Raw genomic sequence first — 14,380 nt, 5'->3', positions numbered from 1 at the left:
GGGAGGGTAATTGTGATTTTATTTGCTTGGGCTTTGGGTTTGGTTTATATTGGAGTCTTTGCTTTTGGAGATCGATATTTCAGATAGTTTTGACTTGTGATAATGATATATGAAACGTAGTTGGCAATGTTATTGGTCGTGCAATATCTTCAATTAATTAACGTGCATCACTTTGTGCTGATCATTCATAAACATGGCGAAAAAGCGGACATAGACTCCGCGTATGGACATAGCGATCGAACCGTCGCAGTCGAACCTAAGACCCTTGCCTTGCGACTCTGGAAAGCTCAAGCGTGGACAGCCTGCTGAACTTTAGGGTAAAGCTGCACCAGCTTGTAGTAGATATCCGGGTGGTCATTGATCATGACCTGAGGATCCCAAGCCATAGCCACGAAGATAGTCTCAACACCACTACCAATGGGAGTCATGAAGATCTGGCAGATCTGCAAACCAATCAAGAAAGCGAAAGCCATGATGACGGCAGTGAAGTTACCATCCCTGTTGTACGCTGGGTTGGTGAACTGCAGGTAGAGATAGGCCAACAGCGCACAGACATAGGCGACAAAAGTCGACCCCATAGTCAACACCGGACCCATCAGACAGTCTTGCACGAGCGCATCAATTCCTCGGTCGCGCATCATGGACCAGGTATCCTTGGCAGCAGGGATATAAGCCTTTCCATACAAGGCGATGTGACAGAATGCGTAACGGTTGAAAAGAGTAACAAGCCAGTCCAGCAGGGAGATGAAACATCCCAAAATCCAAAGGAAGATACTGCCGACCAAGTTACCTTGTCCAGCCTCTTGTCGCTGCGCGACCGAGCACGCCTGCCGCAACATGTTGATGAACGCGATGATTAGGCTGCCAAAACTGATACTGCCAAAGGAGTATGTAGTTGCGCGACGGAAGGCGCCCCGGGTCGAGCCCTTGGGCATGCCGCCGGCGGACTTGCTGAAGAAATACCACGAGCCATAGACACCTGCGATGGTGGTATGCACTGTGTTCTTGATCCACTCGCTGACCCAGTACATGGCGAATGTGATGTAGACGACAAGGCCGATGACCTTCGCCCTGCTGCAGCCGCCGTTCGCGCAGGATGGGTTGCTGCCAGTGGAATCGGGCTCGTAGGCTACGTAGATCGAGACCATAGTGACCGAGAACCAGGCGGCGAAAGCGACTGTGACGATTCCGCCTATGGCGCTGACTAGGAAGATGTGTCCGTAGCCGCGGGCTACGTCCATGGCGGTCTGTAGCATAAAGGCAGTGAAGGGGATGCGCGGGATCCAGCTGATGAAACAGACGATTGCGAAGATGCCGAAGAGGAGGAATACGATGCCACCTCCATACTGCTTGCGCGAGATGTAGTAGATTCCCGTTGCGAGGGCGAAAACGATGTTGAGAATGCCGGTCGCCCAGATGAAGGTCTTGGTGAAATGTCTCGCACCCATGAAATAGAGGAAAGATAAAACTAAGGCGACGACGAGGACGAAAACAAATAGGACGAGGGTGTTGGTGTCCAGCGAGAAATCATTGGACGAGTCGTAGATCCCTCCTCCATTGAAGCCTTTGTTGGTGGCATACTTGTGGATGGTAAGTCCAGACACGGCGGCATAGCCGAGGAAGACAGCAATCAACTGTGTAACAAGTTAGTTAGGTTTGAAGGGGGTTGTCAATGCGACGCAGCCAAACTCACCAAGAGACCTGCCCACAGGTCATTCCACTTTGGCTTCTCGATCTTGAACGCCTGGTCAAAGCTGTATCCAGACTCTGGGACATCTTGATGGTACTGTGGCGGTGGTTTGGGCTCAGATGGCGGTTGCTGATAGGTAGGCTGCTGGTAATTTGGTTGCTGGTAGTTTGGCTGCGGGTATGGCGCAGGTGGATTATTTGGTTGTTGATAGTTCCCATGTTGCTGTTGCTGGTCATAACCATAGTTGGGTTGAGGCTGGCCCTGAGGCGCCTCGTTATAGTAGCTGGCAGCCTGTCCACTCATATCTGTGAAGCTGAGAGAAGGGAAAAAAGTGAAAAGGAAAAAGAAAAAAAAAAGACAAAAGGGGAAGCAAGGGTTTTTGGTTTTTACATTTGACTGGTGACGACACCAAAACGGGGACCTCCCGATCGGCAACTCAAATCAGCCCTAGGGATCGATCCAAGAACGCTAAAAACACTAAAAACACTAGTCAAATTCGAAAAATTCAGTTTAATGTTTAACAAATTTCTTTCAACCTGATTTAGTACTATATGTATATAGTATTAAGTCTTTGAAAAATTCTGAGCGTCTGTTTAGTATAGTATTTGACGAAGCTTTGATTTCATTCTGAGAAAGAGGATCCATAGCAAAATTCCAATGTAACTTGGATCCCTCGGGAATTGGAGAGCCGGTGGGGGGGATCGGAACTTTCCCATACATGAGAATTGTGAAATTGGTACATACCGTAGAACATTTAGGAGCTTAATTACCTAGGTACAGCCTCCCACTTACATTCTAAATATACCGCGTCTTTATCCCTTCTAACTCTTTGTTATCTCGAACACTCTTTACAACCCTGTCAACTCTCAAGCAACATTGAAGTTATATTTAGCCTCCGGCTTTGAAGGACTAGTCGAACTAAATCAACAACTTCTCCATCAGGAAACAGTGCATGAAATATTCAGCATGATACGGCTGAAGAATTCGCACTACATAGTCCATCCAATCGCTCTGCCACCCTTTGCAAATTCCCAGTGTTGATAGCGACCACATTACAATCTTTAACCATAATATTCTCAGGTCGGAGATCACTATGTGTGAAGGAAATATGTTGGGATCCAGGGAGCATTCCACTGAGAAAACTTTCATGTGACGTTTTGGCGCTCTTTTTTGAAATCCTCCTCGGATTTAAAGGGACCTTTCAAAGAGAGCTGGTGGTTAAACTAAAGTGGCCTATGTATGTATACATGGATACCATACCTTTATCAAGAGAAGTCGATAGATAGTGATTAGCAACGGGTCCATGATCAACAGAGCCAATATAGCCATCACATGCCAAATCACGCATCTCTTGGATGTAGCCCGTAAGCTGTGTTGAGATATGGGTTTTAGTAGCGACCTCGTAATTGTCCCATGCCGTGTCAAGTGTGTTGCCATCAGTCAAACTCGTGAAGATGTAGGTATCGTAAAGGCCTCCGTGGTCACCAGGGTCACGATCAATAGGGCCGTACGTATAACATGCCAAGGCTTTAGGCACGGGGATCCCTGTATTTTGTGCAATATAGATCATATTTCTAGCCTCGTTAAAGTTGACATGAGCGCCGATCTTGACGACCACTTCCAGTGAGATTTTGACAATAGTGACACCATGGCTGAAGATCAAGTTGCTCTTGTTTCGACGATACTCATCGACGGTTTCGGGAGGTATCAAGGAAAACCCTGGTGCCAAGTAGTGCACGTTCAACCGAGGCTTTGAAGTTGGAGATTGAGGAGCGATTGACATAGTGGAGGGAGTATTCTTGGTTCAACAGCCGTAAAGAATTAATTTAGGAGAGAAGAGCAAAAAAAGGGGCTCGTGCGAGGAATCATAGTTTGCCCAGCTTTTGTTTTGTCATATGATCCTATTACAGCCCTATAGGGATGCTACCAAAACTGCCCAGGTGGATTGCTTAAAATTTGAGAATTGCCAAGTCGGTTGCCTGCTTGGCACAGAACTTGGATGTGTTTGTAATTTCTCTGTACATATGCAAGAAAATAAATGCCATAAATGCTCGATTCCCCCATTTCGCCTTTCGAAATCAAGACGCCTATAATGCAAACAACTGCTCTCGCTAAACCTCGTCAACTTCACAATTATGATTACAGCCAGTAAGGAGATAACCCGAAGAACCGCTGTCTGAGAAAGATGCCCAACAGACATAGACGCCGGGATGATCATTCGCTTATCGAAATGCATGTTGTTTCAAGTGACGCCAGGAACCGACGACCCGGTGCTCGAGGCCCGGGATTGGTGTGCGGCTTCGGCCGGTGAAATCATCCGTCCCAGAATGAAGCTGACCTTTGCTGAAGGCTACTGATCGTCGCAACTTCTCTTCGCGGACAGCTGTCCGGCGTTGAGCTCGGAGTTCCTCGATACGACCTTGTCCGACGCGGTGCCGACGTACGAAACATTCATCCATCAACGTGTTAGCATCCAGCAGTTTTTTAGGGATGGTTTGGACGATCTGGAATGCTTCCATGGGGTCTGTCACGCCGAGGATGTCCTTTTCGCACGCTTTGAAGATTGCCAAAGACACGCGGAAGAAAGTCTTGGAGCCCTCATAGAAGAAAACATCCCAAACTCGGAGGGTGGTTTCTAGAGGTAAACTTCCGATGAAGACCGACATAAGCCAGTTGGTCAGTCCCAAGGTTATGTCCGGCAGCCGAGAGTTCACTGTCAAGGGAGGCATTTTGCCCCGTCCGGACGGGGTTCCTCCCATGGCAGCGATCTTGGAATAGATGCCCGGCATGGAGTCCCTCAGCAGGACCATGAGAATCCAGAGGTCAATGTTGGCACCCTCCAGACTGATTTCATGAGTTCCAGGCAAGTAGTCTGCGGCAATGATATGCAACATCCAGAATGCTTTTTCTTCGGGGAGGAAAAGAAGGAGCATTCCCGTGATGAAATTCAAAGACTGGGTATATCCGATCTTCGGGTTATGCAGCGCATAAGCATACAGAACCCGACGTAGGGATTGAATCATCTGCGTCTCCGTGGTGACATTAGAATAATTCGGATTGCTGCTGCCGGAATGTTCTGCTTGCTGGGTGGCCTCTGGTTTGAAATGGAGGTTGTCAGGGAATGTGCGGTGGAGATCACGCTCGATGTGCTCCTTATCGTCGTTACTCGGTGAGCTCATGGCCTTCGCAACAAGTTCATCATAATGGCCAAAGTTCTGGTTCAAAAGCTCGTACCCGCCGGCATAATAGAACCAAGCCGCACCTCGGAACTCTGGTGGAATTCCTTTACGAACAAATCGCTTGACCTTCGAAGACTGCGGCGGGAACGTTGTGGGTTGTGATGTGGGTAGCCCGTGTTCTTTGAGCAATTCACACCATTTGGCTCTCCGTTGCGTAACATGGTTGGAGTAGGATCCTTTCCAGGTCTCGTATTCATCCAGGGTTACATATTGTGTAGCTTTGCGAAATCCGTAATCGTCTCGAGGGCCGTTTCCAGAGCGGAGTTCGGGCGGCACTAACCCCGGAATAAACACTTTTGTCGAGGGCTGTCGTTGGTGTGCAGTATGCACCTCAGGCACCTCAGCTACCGGCGATGCGGACGGAGTGAAATCGCGCGGGGAGTCTGGCATGGCAGGGTCTGACGGGTCGGGTTCTGGTGGATGTTCTGGTAGTGCAGGCTCCAATGGTGTAAAATCTGGCGGGGATTCTGAGAGGAGGGGTGCTGTGGGTGTGGGTGCAGAATAAGCCATGTTTGGCAAAAACAATGAATCCGGCCTTGTGCCTTGCGACATGGTGAATTCTGGCATCGGGGGTATCGGCGGAACGTCGCTCAGCGACGGAAATTCTAGTGGGTGTGGTTCATGTAGATGTGAATCGCGTGATGGTGGGGGCGTTACTGATGGCGCTTTACTCCCTGCGTGGGATTTCGGCGAGCCAGGCTCTTCAGTCACGTCGCTGAAGCCATCGAGGTACATGGAAATCGCGTCTTCTACACTCATCCCATTGTCCATCCCATAAGGCGCGTCGGGAGTATCCGGTGAGAGATCGGTGATCGAGCTGCTCTTGGTTAAAACACTGCTGCGCTCTGTTCCGCTTGCCTGTTCAATGCTCGAGCGCCAGGTTTCGGACGAATTGACGCTTGGCCGGGGAGGATTTTCATCGGCGGGCCCGTTTGTTGGGAAGCATGACTGAAGCTGTCCTTGGGAGCTCATATCCTGTGGGCGGTGCTCCATAGATTCCTGCGTTCTTGGGCGCCTATTATTCAACCGGGATGTTGACATGGATATACGGAGCCCCCCTCGTGCAGGCATAGGTTTCCGATGCACCGGCCGTTCGAAGTCGTCTCGCGCGGGCCAGTTCGGGGGATGGGTTTCAGGTGGTGTGGCGTATAGTCGAGGGCGACCGGTAGGTCTAGGGGTCTTCCATTCGCCTCTCGTACCCGGCGAGGGGCCATGGTGAGGCGGAGTGGGTGGCCACGGGTATTCATGAGGATTGTGCGGCCGAGGCAGAGGCGAACGCGATCTCTGGCGATGTGTAGAGCGGGGAGAGTGTGGTGAGGACCTCGGAGCGGAATTTGCGGTTCGCGCGCGTGGGTCGACCAAAGACTCCAATCGGGGTGGGTGAGGAACTCTGCGGCGGCCGGGAAGGTCGAAATCAGCTGAGGGAGGCGGATATCGAGGGTTTACGTTTTCTGTGGCCATGGCCACGATGTCGCACCCAGTTCCCGCTGGACATTTGTTATCGCTGAAGGAGAGCTATCAATCGATAACCATAAGAATATTCAGGCCGGATAAAGGGAGATTCTCAACAAAAGGGAGTGCCAAAGGGCTAGAGAATGAATGAGGAATTTGGAGAAACGAAAGACAAAAGGTGAGAGACCAAATTTGGGAGACAGCCTGCCAGAGGACTGTGGAAAAAGAAAAGAGAGAAAAGGCGCAGTTGAAACAAAATCAACAAAGCCCTGATCAGGTTTAGTGTCAGGTGACGTAATATGGACAAAGGGGTTTATTTAACTACAAAGTACATCGTATTCATATAAAGTGGATTGGCCGTTGGATATTTCTACTCTATATGTTGTACGTATTTGATTATTATCTATAACATTCGCATTGTTGTATCACCTTGTATAAAAATCGACAGGTCGAAAATTCACGTGTCGATCAGGAACTCTGGACTTTTTATAGTCGCATGTTATGTGCATATGCATTTCATACCTTTTTCACCAGCTATATGTGTAGTTGATTCTTCTTATCTTACTGGCTACAACAATGATAAGTGGGAAAATAGCTGAGAAGATATCTAAAAAGACTTCAAAAAGGACTATCAAAATGGCCTACAACAAAGGCTGCACACGGAGTAAACGGCCGACAATTCTTGTTCTATTTTACTCCATAACCCCTGAATTTTAGACCAATTGAATATCTCAAATCAATATTTGGCCTTTCCCTCTTTTTACTTTGTACAACTCCCAATTCATCTGCAATTCATCTGCACATGGCCGTGGAATGTGGTTAGCCCGCTCGAACCCTTCCGTCTTCGGATAGCAGATGTCAACTGTCAACTATTTCAATTCGATCTCACATTGACGTTTTCGTATTAATTTCGAGATAGTATTTCTCGAAATGTCTCCCCGGAATAAGGCATGATTTACCAACGGGATTTATGTATATGTGCCAGGGGAGCTGCAGCTGCTGCATTATACTATTGACCAGTACCACCAGCAATGAACCCGTTTGCCCAATATGGCCATTGTCGACCCGGCGACCAAGCAATCTGCATCTTACATCCGTCCCAGTAGCTGGGCAGATGTAAGTATTATTTCCAATCCCCCGCATGTTGTGAAACCGTCGCTCACTAGCGTGATCTTTTTAATAGGGTCTCCGAGGAATTGCCGCTCTTTTTGTGGTCGCTAGCCATACCTGTCTCTCCTTTGCGACATATCTGGTCCCGCCATCTTTCGCGGAAACAGGAAAGTCTATTTTGTTTCAGCGACCATTCTTTAGACTGGTCATACAGGGCCAGGCCTGGGTGGCCATCTTCCTAGTGCTCCTCGGGTTCGTTAATTCCCTAAAACCGCTCCAGCTAGCCCGACGAGGAGCTACGGCCGATGCTCTCGCTACGCTTTCGACAGGCGCCTTCCGGCGCAAGTGGAGACTGGTCTTCCCTGCTACCCTGGTGACAATTTTAGCCTGGCTCTTATGTCAGTTTGGTGTCTTCCAATTGGGTAGAAGGGTAGATGCATACTGGCTCAGAGCGACAAGCCCTCAACCAAGCCCATCTTTGGGTGCTGCCGTCGTGGATCTGATGCGACAAATAGTGGGAACTTGGCTGTACGGAGAAAATGCCTACGACCAACCCCAATGGGCACTACTACCCATTTTTCGTGGCTCACTCTATGTGTTCATGACCCTACTGGCTTTGGTAAATACCACGCCACTTTTCCGCGTCTGTGCGCAAATGGTCCTATACGCCTATAGCTGGGCAACGCTAGATGGTATGTTTGGGATAATATCGCAATAATACTAAATATAACACTTACAAATTTTTACAGGTACTGTTGGTACAAATATTTTCGCTGGCATGATACTAGCAGAACTATCATTCTACAACCTGACAGCCCTCCAGCCACGCCTAATCTTCAAAGTCCTACCCTACGGCCTCGTCACCTTGGGCCTCTACATCTGCTCGTATCCCGATGAATACGCCGACCAAACCGCATGGTCTTCCCAGCTTGCATCGCTTGCCGAAATCATATTCCCAAAAGATGCCAACGTCAGCCGCTACTACGCCGGTCTTGGGGCCCAGATGATATGTTTTGGCGCGATGCTTTCTCCCTTCATGCGACGGATGCTCTCCCACCCCGTGCTGCTGTGGGTGGGGTCGATCAGCTTCCCGTTATATCTCGTCCACGGACCGCTAATGCGATCTGTTTTGGTTTATCTTCTGTATCTGCCCATGTCAATTGGCTTTGAGCCGGCTTTAAGGGCAGATGGAACACCTGACCCGGAATCTTATATTCCAACGCCGAGCCCATTCCGACTTGGGGTTATTTTGATTATGTTTTTTGTGTTCTTGCTCTATGTTGTCCAGCAGTGGACGAAACATATAGAACCGAAGATGGGTGCACTTACAGCTGACCTTGAGAGATTCTCCCGTTCATGGGGTAAGAATGGGGTGTGGACTTCAAAAGAGAAGGACGAGATGCTGCCTATTGCGTCCGTTCGGGAGTTAAATATATAGACTTTTCATTGGGATGGCTATTGTTTCTTGTTGCTTCGAGACGTTGGCATTTAGACTTAAGCGAGCTACATATGACATTATATATGAATTGAACCTTCTTGACTTTTATGTCTCTACGCAAATTTCGAGCCGCGAACATTTATCATGTCACTACCTTCACTCACTGCTATATGCCAGCTTCAACAACAAGACGCTTTTGCCTCACAAACCAAGCACCAACACTCCCATTCGGCACTATGATCATCAAGTTCAATCCAAAGGGCTTGAATAGAACTTGAAAAAGGTCCAGACATGGCAGTCAATGTTCACCAAAACAGCGAGGGATGATTTCATAGATCTCCAACAGACTGGTATTGTTACCAATGCAAGCGCTCAAACCAGCCCTAAAACGACCATCGCTCGCAACATCTTCAGCGTACGTGTCTGGAATCCAGCCTCAGAGTCATTCTCCATCTTGAGTCAATGTTCTGGGAGAAAAGAGTCAACATCCCTTCCTAATACCTGATGGCAGTATGTATAACATTTCGATCAGCACTATCGCCCCGCCCCGTAAGAATGCATCGCCATGAAGGGTTCGTTTCAACGAAAGAAGAAGAATTGGATGTAATGAACGGGAGGATTGTACTTCACTGCGTAAATCGTTATATATATATAAATAAACATGCTAGCTGAGCGGGGTTTGTTAATTTACACAATTCAGAGCGCTTCGGTAGTAGGATTAGTCGTGTATGAATGCTGGTCTTCCACCCAAGAGCGCAAACTATTGACCATGTTGATTGAGATTGAATCATTGATTACTGCTCTTGCCACAGTGCATGGGTCGGCGGCATTATGTCTTTGATTATTGGCACTAGACTGTTCATCCGTATGGGTTTGGTGAGGAATAAGTCCATACCAGACCCAGTCGCGTCGCGTTGGGTGTCGGCTTGCGCAACGCCAGTCAAGGCAGCAATCTTGACACGGGATTTGGTTTCCAGAGTTTTCTCGAACTCGCGAATTCGCCTAGTAGATTCCAGACCGTTCATGACTGGCATGGAGATATCTGTCAAGAGTATTAGATTGTCAAAGGACGTTCGGGTTGAGTTTTCAAAATCCTACCCATAAAGATCATTCCAATAACAGAGGAATTGGCCTTGAAAGCGTCGAGGGCTTCTTCTCCATTTCGCGCAATAGCATAATCGCACTTCAGCTTCTTCATAAAAGCAATAAGAATTCTGAGATTGATATCATTGTCATCCACAAGAAGAACGGTTGTTGGAATGTTTGATTCGGGGTCATTCTCTTTTTGGATGGGTGTATCGTGGCTCGTGGTGGCGGCTTCTTCAGATAGAGGAAGAGGGTCGTCAACATTTCCCCGAGAGAGTCTCAACGACTCGAGCGTTCCTATAGAGGGCCGGCGGTATGTTTCTGAATCTGCTACCACTTTGACCGTAGGTTGTTCGTTGACCTCTCCATTTGATGACGGGCTAAGAAACGAGTCTATTTCAGGCACATTGGTGCTCTGATCGGCTCGGAAGCTCGCTGGACCATCCGGTTTGCATTCTTCGCCCTGGGGGGAATCAAAGCGCAGCTGCTGACGATTAATACACGTTTGTATTGTTTTTGCCAACTTGTGCGGTCCGCATGGTTGGCTAATGAACTCGAGCACATGTGCATCCCCACGATTCTGAGCTTGGATAGACAGCGAGTGCGCGGTCCTCGGGGAGGGGCATATTATGATGACAGGCGAAGAAAATTGAGCACTTGGACTGGGCTCAATAGCCCTGATCTCCTGATTCCCTAAATCCAGATACTCGTATGAAGAGATGTAAAAGTCACAGTGGGCGAATTGTGTTTCTGAAGACCCAACTAAACGGACTTCCATAGAAAACCAGTCTTCACACAGTTTTTCTAACGATGTGTATAGAGCTGTGTCTGATTCAGAAGTTGCGAGACCTAAGATTCCAATAGTCTTCGCGCATGCAAGCTTTTGAGTCATAGTGATGGGAGAGTCGCTGTTCAACTTGTCGAGGCTGTCCAGAGCAGACGCATGATTAAGGGTCACAGTTGCCACAACTTCAGTGCCAACATCTTTTTCGGAGTTGACCTGGATATCACCGCCAAGCGATAAGAGTATTCGTCGTGTGATGCTCAATCCAAGACCATTGCCGGTTGTCATGCTATCTTCCTGCGAGAAGGCAGTGAATAGTCCATTTTTCAGAAAATCTGGGTCAATACCAGATCCGGTGTCCTTTACAGTCACTGTGACTGCTGAGCTTGTGACCTCGCCACTTGTTCCGAATTTAGCTGGTGAGGCCTTCATAGAGATGTAGATATAACCATTTTGGGTGAATTTCAAGGCATTCCCAAAGATATTCGTGAGGATGGCATGCCAAGCCCCAGCCTGTGTGGAAAATTTCCAACTGTTGGTGCGATCAATGTCCAAAACCACCTTGACCCCACCCCTTGTATCGGGATTTCTGCTATCCAAAGTAGAAGCGCCAGCGATACCCCGAAGAGGGGATCGTGAACCTCTGAAGAAGGAATAACCAGCGAAGACCGTTTCAACTGCGTCTTCTAAGGTAGCATCAAGTTCGACACAAGTGTCGACATCATCTTTTCCAGAAGGCGAAGAACGGCGGGCGGCGGCCACTTTCCGGTCGACAGGAATTCTTTCCGATCCGGGGGGTTTGGCGACAGAGTTTGGTCGAACGTCATTGATACTAGCATGCTCAAGGAGTTGATTGATCGAGCCTAGTAGTGTGTATGCACAAGAAGAAATCGTATGGATAAATCCTCGTTGCAGCGCGTCCATAACAGTGTCATTCAAGAGTTCTGCTGCTCCGAAAATGCCATGCAGAGGGGATCGAAGTTCATGACTGAGTCCTGAGAGCAAGTCTGATTTTGCTCGATCGGCGAAATGAGCACCGAGTTGGTGCACTTCTGCCATAACACTATTTCCAAATGTCAAGAGGAATGCTAACTCTTCATGCGAAGTGAAGACACGGTAGGGTGCTTTTGTCCATACTAGAGCCCCCGAATACCATCTACCTTTATGCGAATCCCATAAAGGCGAGAAGATGATGCTTCGAGACTGGGGAACAAGTTGAATCAAGGTGTGAGCATCCTGGCGTACAAGCGACTTCCGTGTTTTTTTGAACTTCTTGCCCCCAGGACGTTGCAAAAATCGTTTGATTATGCCATCACTAGTATCATCAGATGAGATGGTTCCATCTTCACCAAAATTGAAAATCTTTCCTCGAGGATATCGGTGCAAGAGGCCGCCGAGAAATGACTCTGATAATGCGATTTTGTTATCGTTCATCAACTGATCATTGACGCTAGAGGCGTTCGAAGTGGCAAATCCGAGTATTTCGCACGGGTTCAACGCAGCTTTGCCTGAGCTTTTAGCCTGTTCTGGATCAAAAGATACTTGATTTTCGAACGAAGGTTGGGGGAAGCTTCGGAATGTGGCCTCGTCACCCGAAGAACAGCTTTCAAAACTACTGCCTTCCGTGTCAGACTCAGCGTTGTCCACTAAAGCTTCCTGGGAGCCGAAATTGGCGTTGAAAAAGACAACTGCGTCAACTTCGATACTCTCGCGGATGAGATTGGCTGCACGTCCAAATGTTTCAATCACTTTGGCAGTATAATCATCCTTCGGTGATTGCTGCCTTGACAGATCGTTGCCGATTGCCATAGCAGCTTGAGATGCTTCTTTGAGTTTTGATAAGGCCTTGGCATCTCTCTTGCTGGTGGTCGAGTTGGAAAGTGACTGGTATTTATCTCTATTCCCTTGAAGGGTCTTGTTTCCAGGGATATGAAGATTGTATGGACGAAAAGTTAGGTGGCATGGTGTGTCCTTTTGACCCACGGCCTGAGTCACGTTATGCGAAACTTGCTTTTCTTGTTGTTCTCGATTGACATGCCCCTCTGTATGGTCCATCTGACCAAATGTGGTTTGTGAAACATCGGTGTCGAGAACCCATGAATTGCGCAGGCTACCTTTTCCTTCCAGAAAACTTTCAAGGCCAACCATCATGCGCTCACTGCGAAAATGCTGGATTTTTGAGTGACTAGTTCCCAGGTAATCCATTATGGTAGCTGCAATATCAACAAGGAACTGGAGTGACCCGGTGTCCACAGGCTCATGAGGTTGGTCGTCCAAGACCGTATAGGCTCCAATCACAACACCATTCGGGCTGATGATAGGACTCGATGCGAGAAATCGAATGTTAGGGAATCTAGTCACATATAAATGGTCCTTGAATGCGCTATCTTTGGTAAGATCGGGCACAACAAAGACTCCGTCCCTGGCGTTTAACGCATTTGGCGAAGAATCCATAACCGATTTACACAGGCTGCGGTCATATGACATAGTACAGCTCCCCACCCAAAGCTCATCTCGCGCATTATGGTCGCCATCGTTTTGCAGACTTAGGGTGCGAGTAGCTTCGGTGAGAACGTGTTGCTCGTGTCGACCGAAGAGTGAGATCAAAGAACGCTGCGCATCCAGTCGTAAGGTGCCCAGTTGGGCGAATGCCGTCAGGACGGTGTCCGCCGAGGATCGAGCGACATGTTCTTTTGATAGTGTAGTAGGCCCGATGTGTTGTATGGCGTGTGGTCTGAGATGGTATGGCGGTAAATACCTAGGGAAGCAAGGCGCACAGTTAGCCTACGGGGCCTTCGATCCAGTGTGATGGATCGCGAAGTCGATCGGCGAGTACAACGATGTGTTTACAAAAAAAGATGGTAGATTACTTATAGAATTCTCGCTCTCTGGATGTGCCAAAGTTGACATGATGCTTTTCTGCATGTTGTGATGTAATTGAACGTGGCATTGCGTCGGCTGCAAGTTCGGGACATTGAATGCAAGAGTGCTAAAGACAAAATATCTGCTTTCTCCTTGGAGGAAAGCGGAGGATCATCAAGACTGCACCGGACCTTCGGACTTCAGAAAAGAAGTAGAGAAAGAAAGAAGCCGAGCGGGGCACACTAAAGCTGCAGCTCGCAACCTTAGCTTCCAATCTTGGAAGGTTCCAAGGTTGACCCCGGCCTGGCCAATAGATTAGATAAGCGGTGACATAGATCGGGAAAATTTGGCAGAAGGCAGCCAATCGGGCTTTCCCGCGAGATTTAACCCTATCTCAAGATTGCGTTGTGATTGGTCAATTGGGAGTAGAAGCCACCCATGGATGTCGACGGGTGACTGCCCAATGTTGAAGTCTACAAGCCAATAGATGAGATCATGAGGCACAATATGATGATATTGTAATGTGGTGAAATATGGAGGCAAAATAATGGAGTTGAAAGATAGTGCTGGAAAAGCTTGCACGCATGTTTATTCCTAGGAGCCGTATGCCTACCCATGAGAGTCTCGCCCGTGAATTGAGATGATCAGCGAAAGTTCAAGGCAATCGACGGGCATGAGGACGAGTTTATGACTTCACGAACGACGTCGATATCATTTAA

The 14,380-nt window shown here is 48.3% G+C and overlaps 5 protein-coding genes across 5 annotated transcripts; 1 reads left to right on the top strand and 4 right to left on the bottom strand.

Annotated features, from left to right (window-relative positions):
• Positions 1–287: 287 nt before the first annotated feature.
• Positions 288–1,993, bottom strand: N7471_003313 (choline transporter-like family protein; the record flags this gene model as incomplete). Its single annotated transcript, XM_057276033.1, has 2 exons — positions 288–1,634; positions 1,694–1,993. The coding sequence occupies 2 exons, from the start codon at positions 1,991–1,993 to the stop codon at positions 288–290; spliced, it is 1,647 nt and encodes a 548-aa protein (XP_057140671.1).
• An 842-nt stretch (positions 1,994–2,835) lies between these two features.
• Positions 2,836–3,473, bottom strand: N7471_003312 (uncharacterized protein; the record flags this gene model as incomplete). The annotated part of the gene is made up of 2 exons (XM_057276032.1): positions 2,836–2,888; positions 2,951–3,473. The coding sequence occupies 2 exons, from the start codon at positions 3,471–3,473 to the stop codon at positions 2,836–2,838; spliced, it is 576 nt and encodes a 191-aa protein (XP_057140670.1).
• Positions 3,474–3,912: 439 nt separating this feature from the next.
• Positions 3,913–6,390, bottom strand: N7471_003311 (putative GTPase activating protein (Gyp3); the record flags this gene model as incomplete). Its single annotated transcript, XM_057276031.1, has 1 exon — positions 3,913–6,390. The coding sequence occupies one exon, from the start codon at positions 6,388–6,390 to the stop codon at positions 3,913–3,915; it is 2,478 nt and encodes an 825-aa protein (XP_057140669.1).
• A 1,041-nt stretch (positions 6,391–7,431) lies between these two features.
• On the top strand, positions 7,432–8,929 carry N7471_003310 (uncharacterized protein; the record flags this gene model as incomplete). The annotated part of the gene is made up of 3 exons (XM_057276030.1): positions 7,432–7,497; positions 7,565–8,183; positions 8,241–8,929. The coding sequence occupies 3 exons, from the start codon at positions 7,432–7,434 to the stop codon at positions 8,927–8,929; spliced, it is 1,374 nt and encodes a 457-aa protein (XP_057140668.1).
• A 154-nt stretch (positions 8,930–9,083) lies between these two features.
• N7471_003309 (hybrid sensor histidine kinase/response regulator) lies at positions 9,084–13,749 on the bottom strand (the record flags this gene model as incomplete). The annotated part of the gene is made up of 3 exons (XM_057276029.1): positions 9,084–9,971; positions 10,028–13,557; positions 13,670–13,749. 3 exons carry the CDS (start codon positions 13,747–13,749, stop codon positions 9,724–9,726), a joined length of 3,858 nt encoding a protein of 1,285 aa, XP_057140667.1. The 3' UTR covers positions 9,084–9,723.
• Positions 13,750–14,380: the final 631 nt, after the last annotated feature.

Source organism: Penicillium samsonianum (assembly GCF_028829775.1).
Source record: "Penicillium samsonianum strain IBT 33392 chromosome Unknown utg000002l_segment0_segment0, whole genome shotgun sequence".
NCBI lineage: Eukaryota > Fungi > Ascomycota > Eurotiomycetes > Eurotiales > Aspergillaceae > Penicillium > Penicillium samsonianum.
This window is presented reverse-complemented; position numbering and strand designations above follow the sequence as displayed.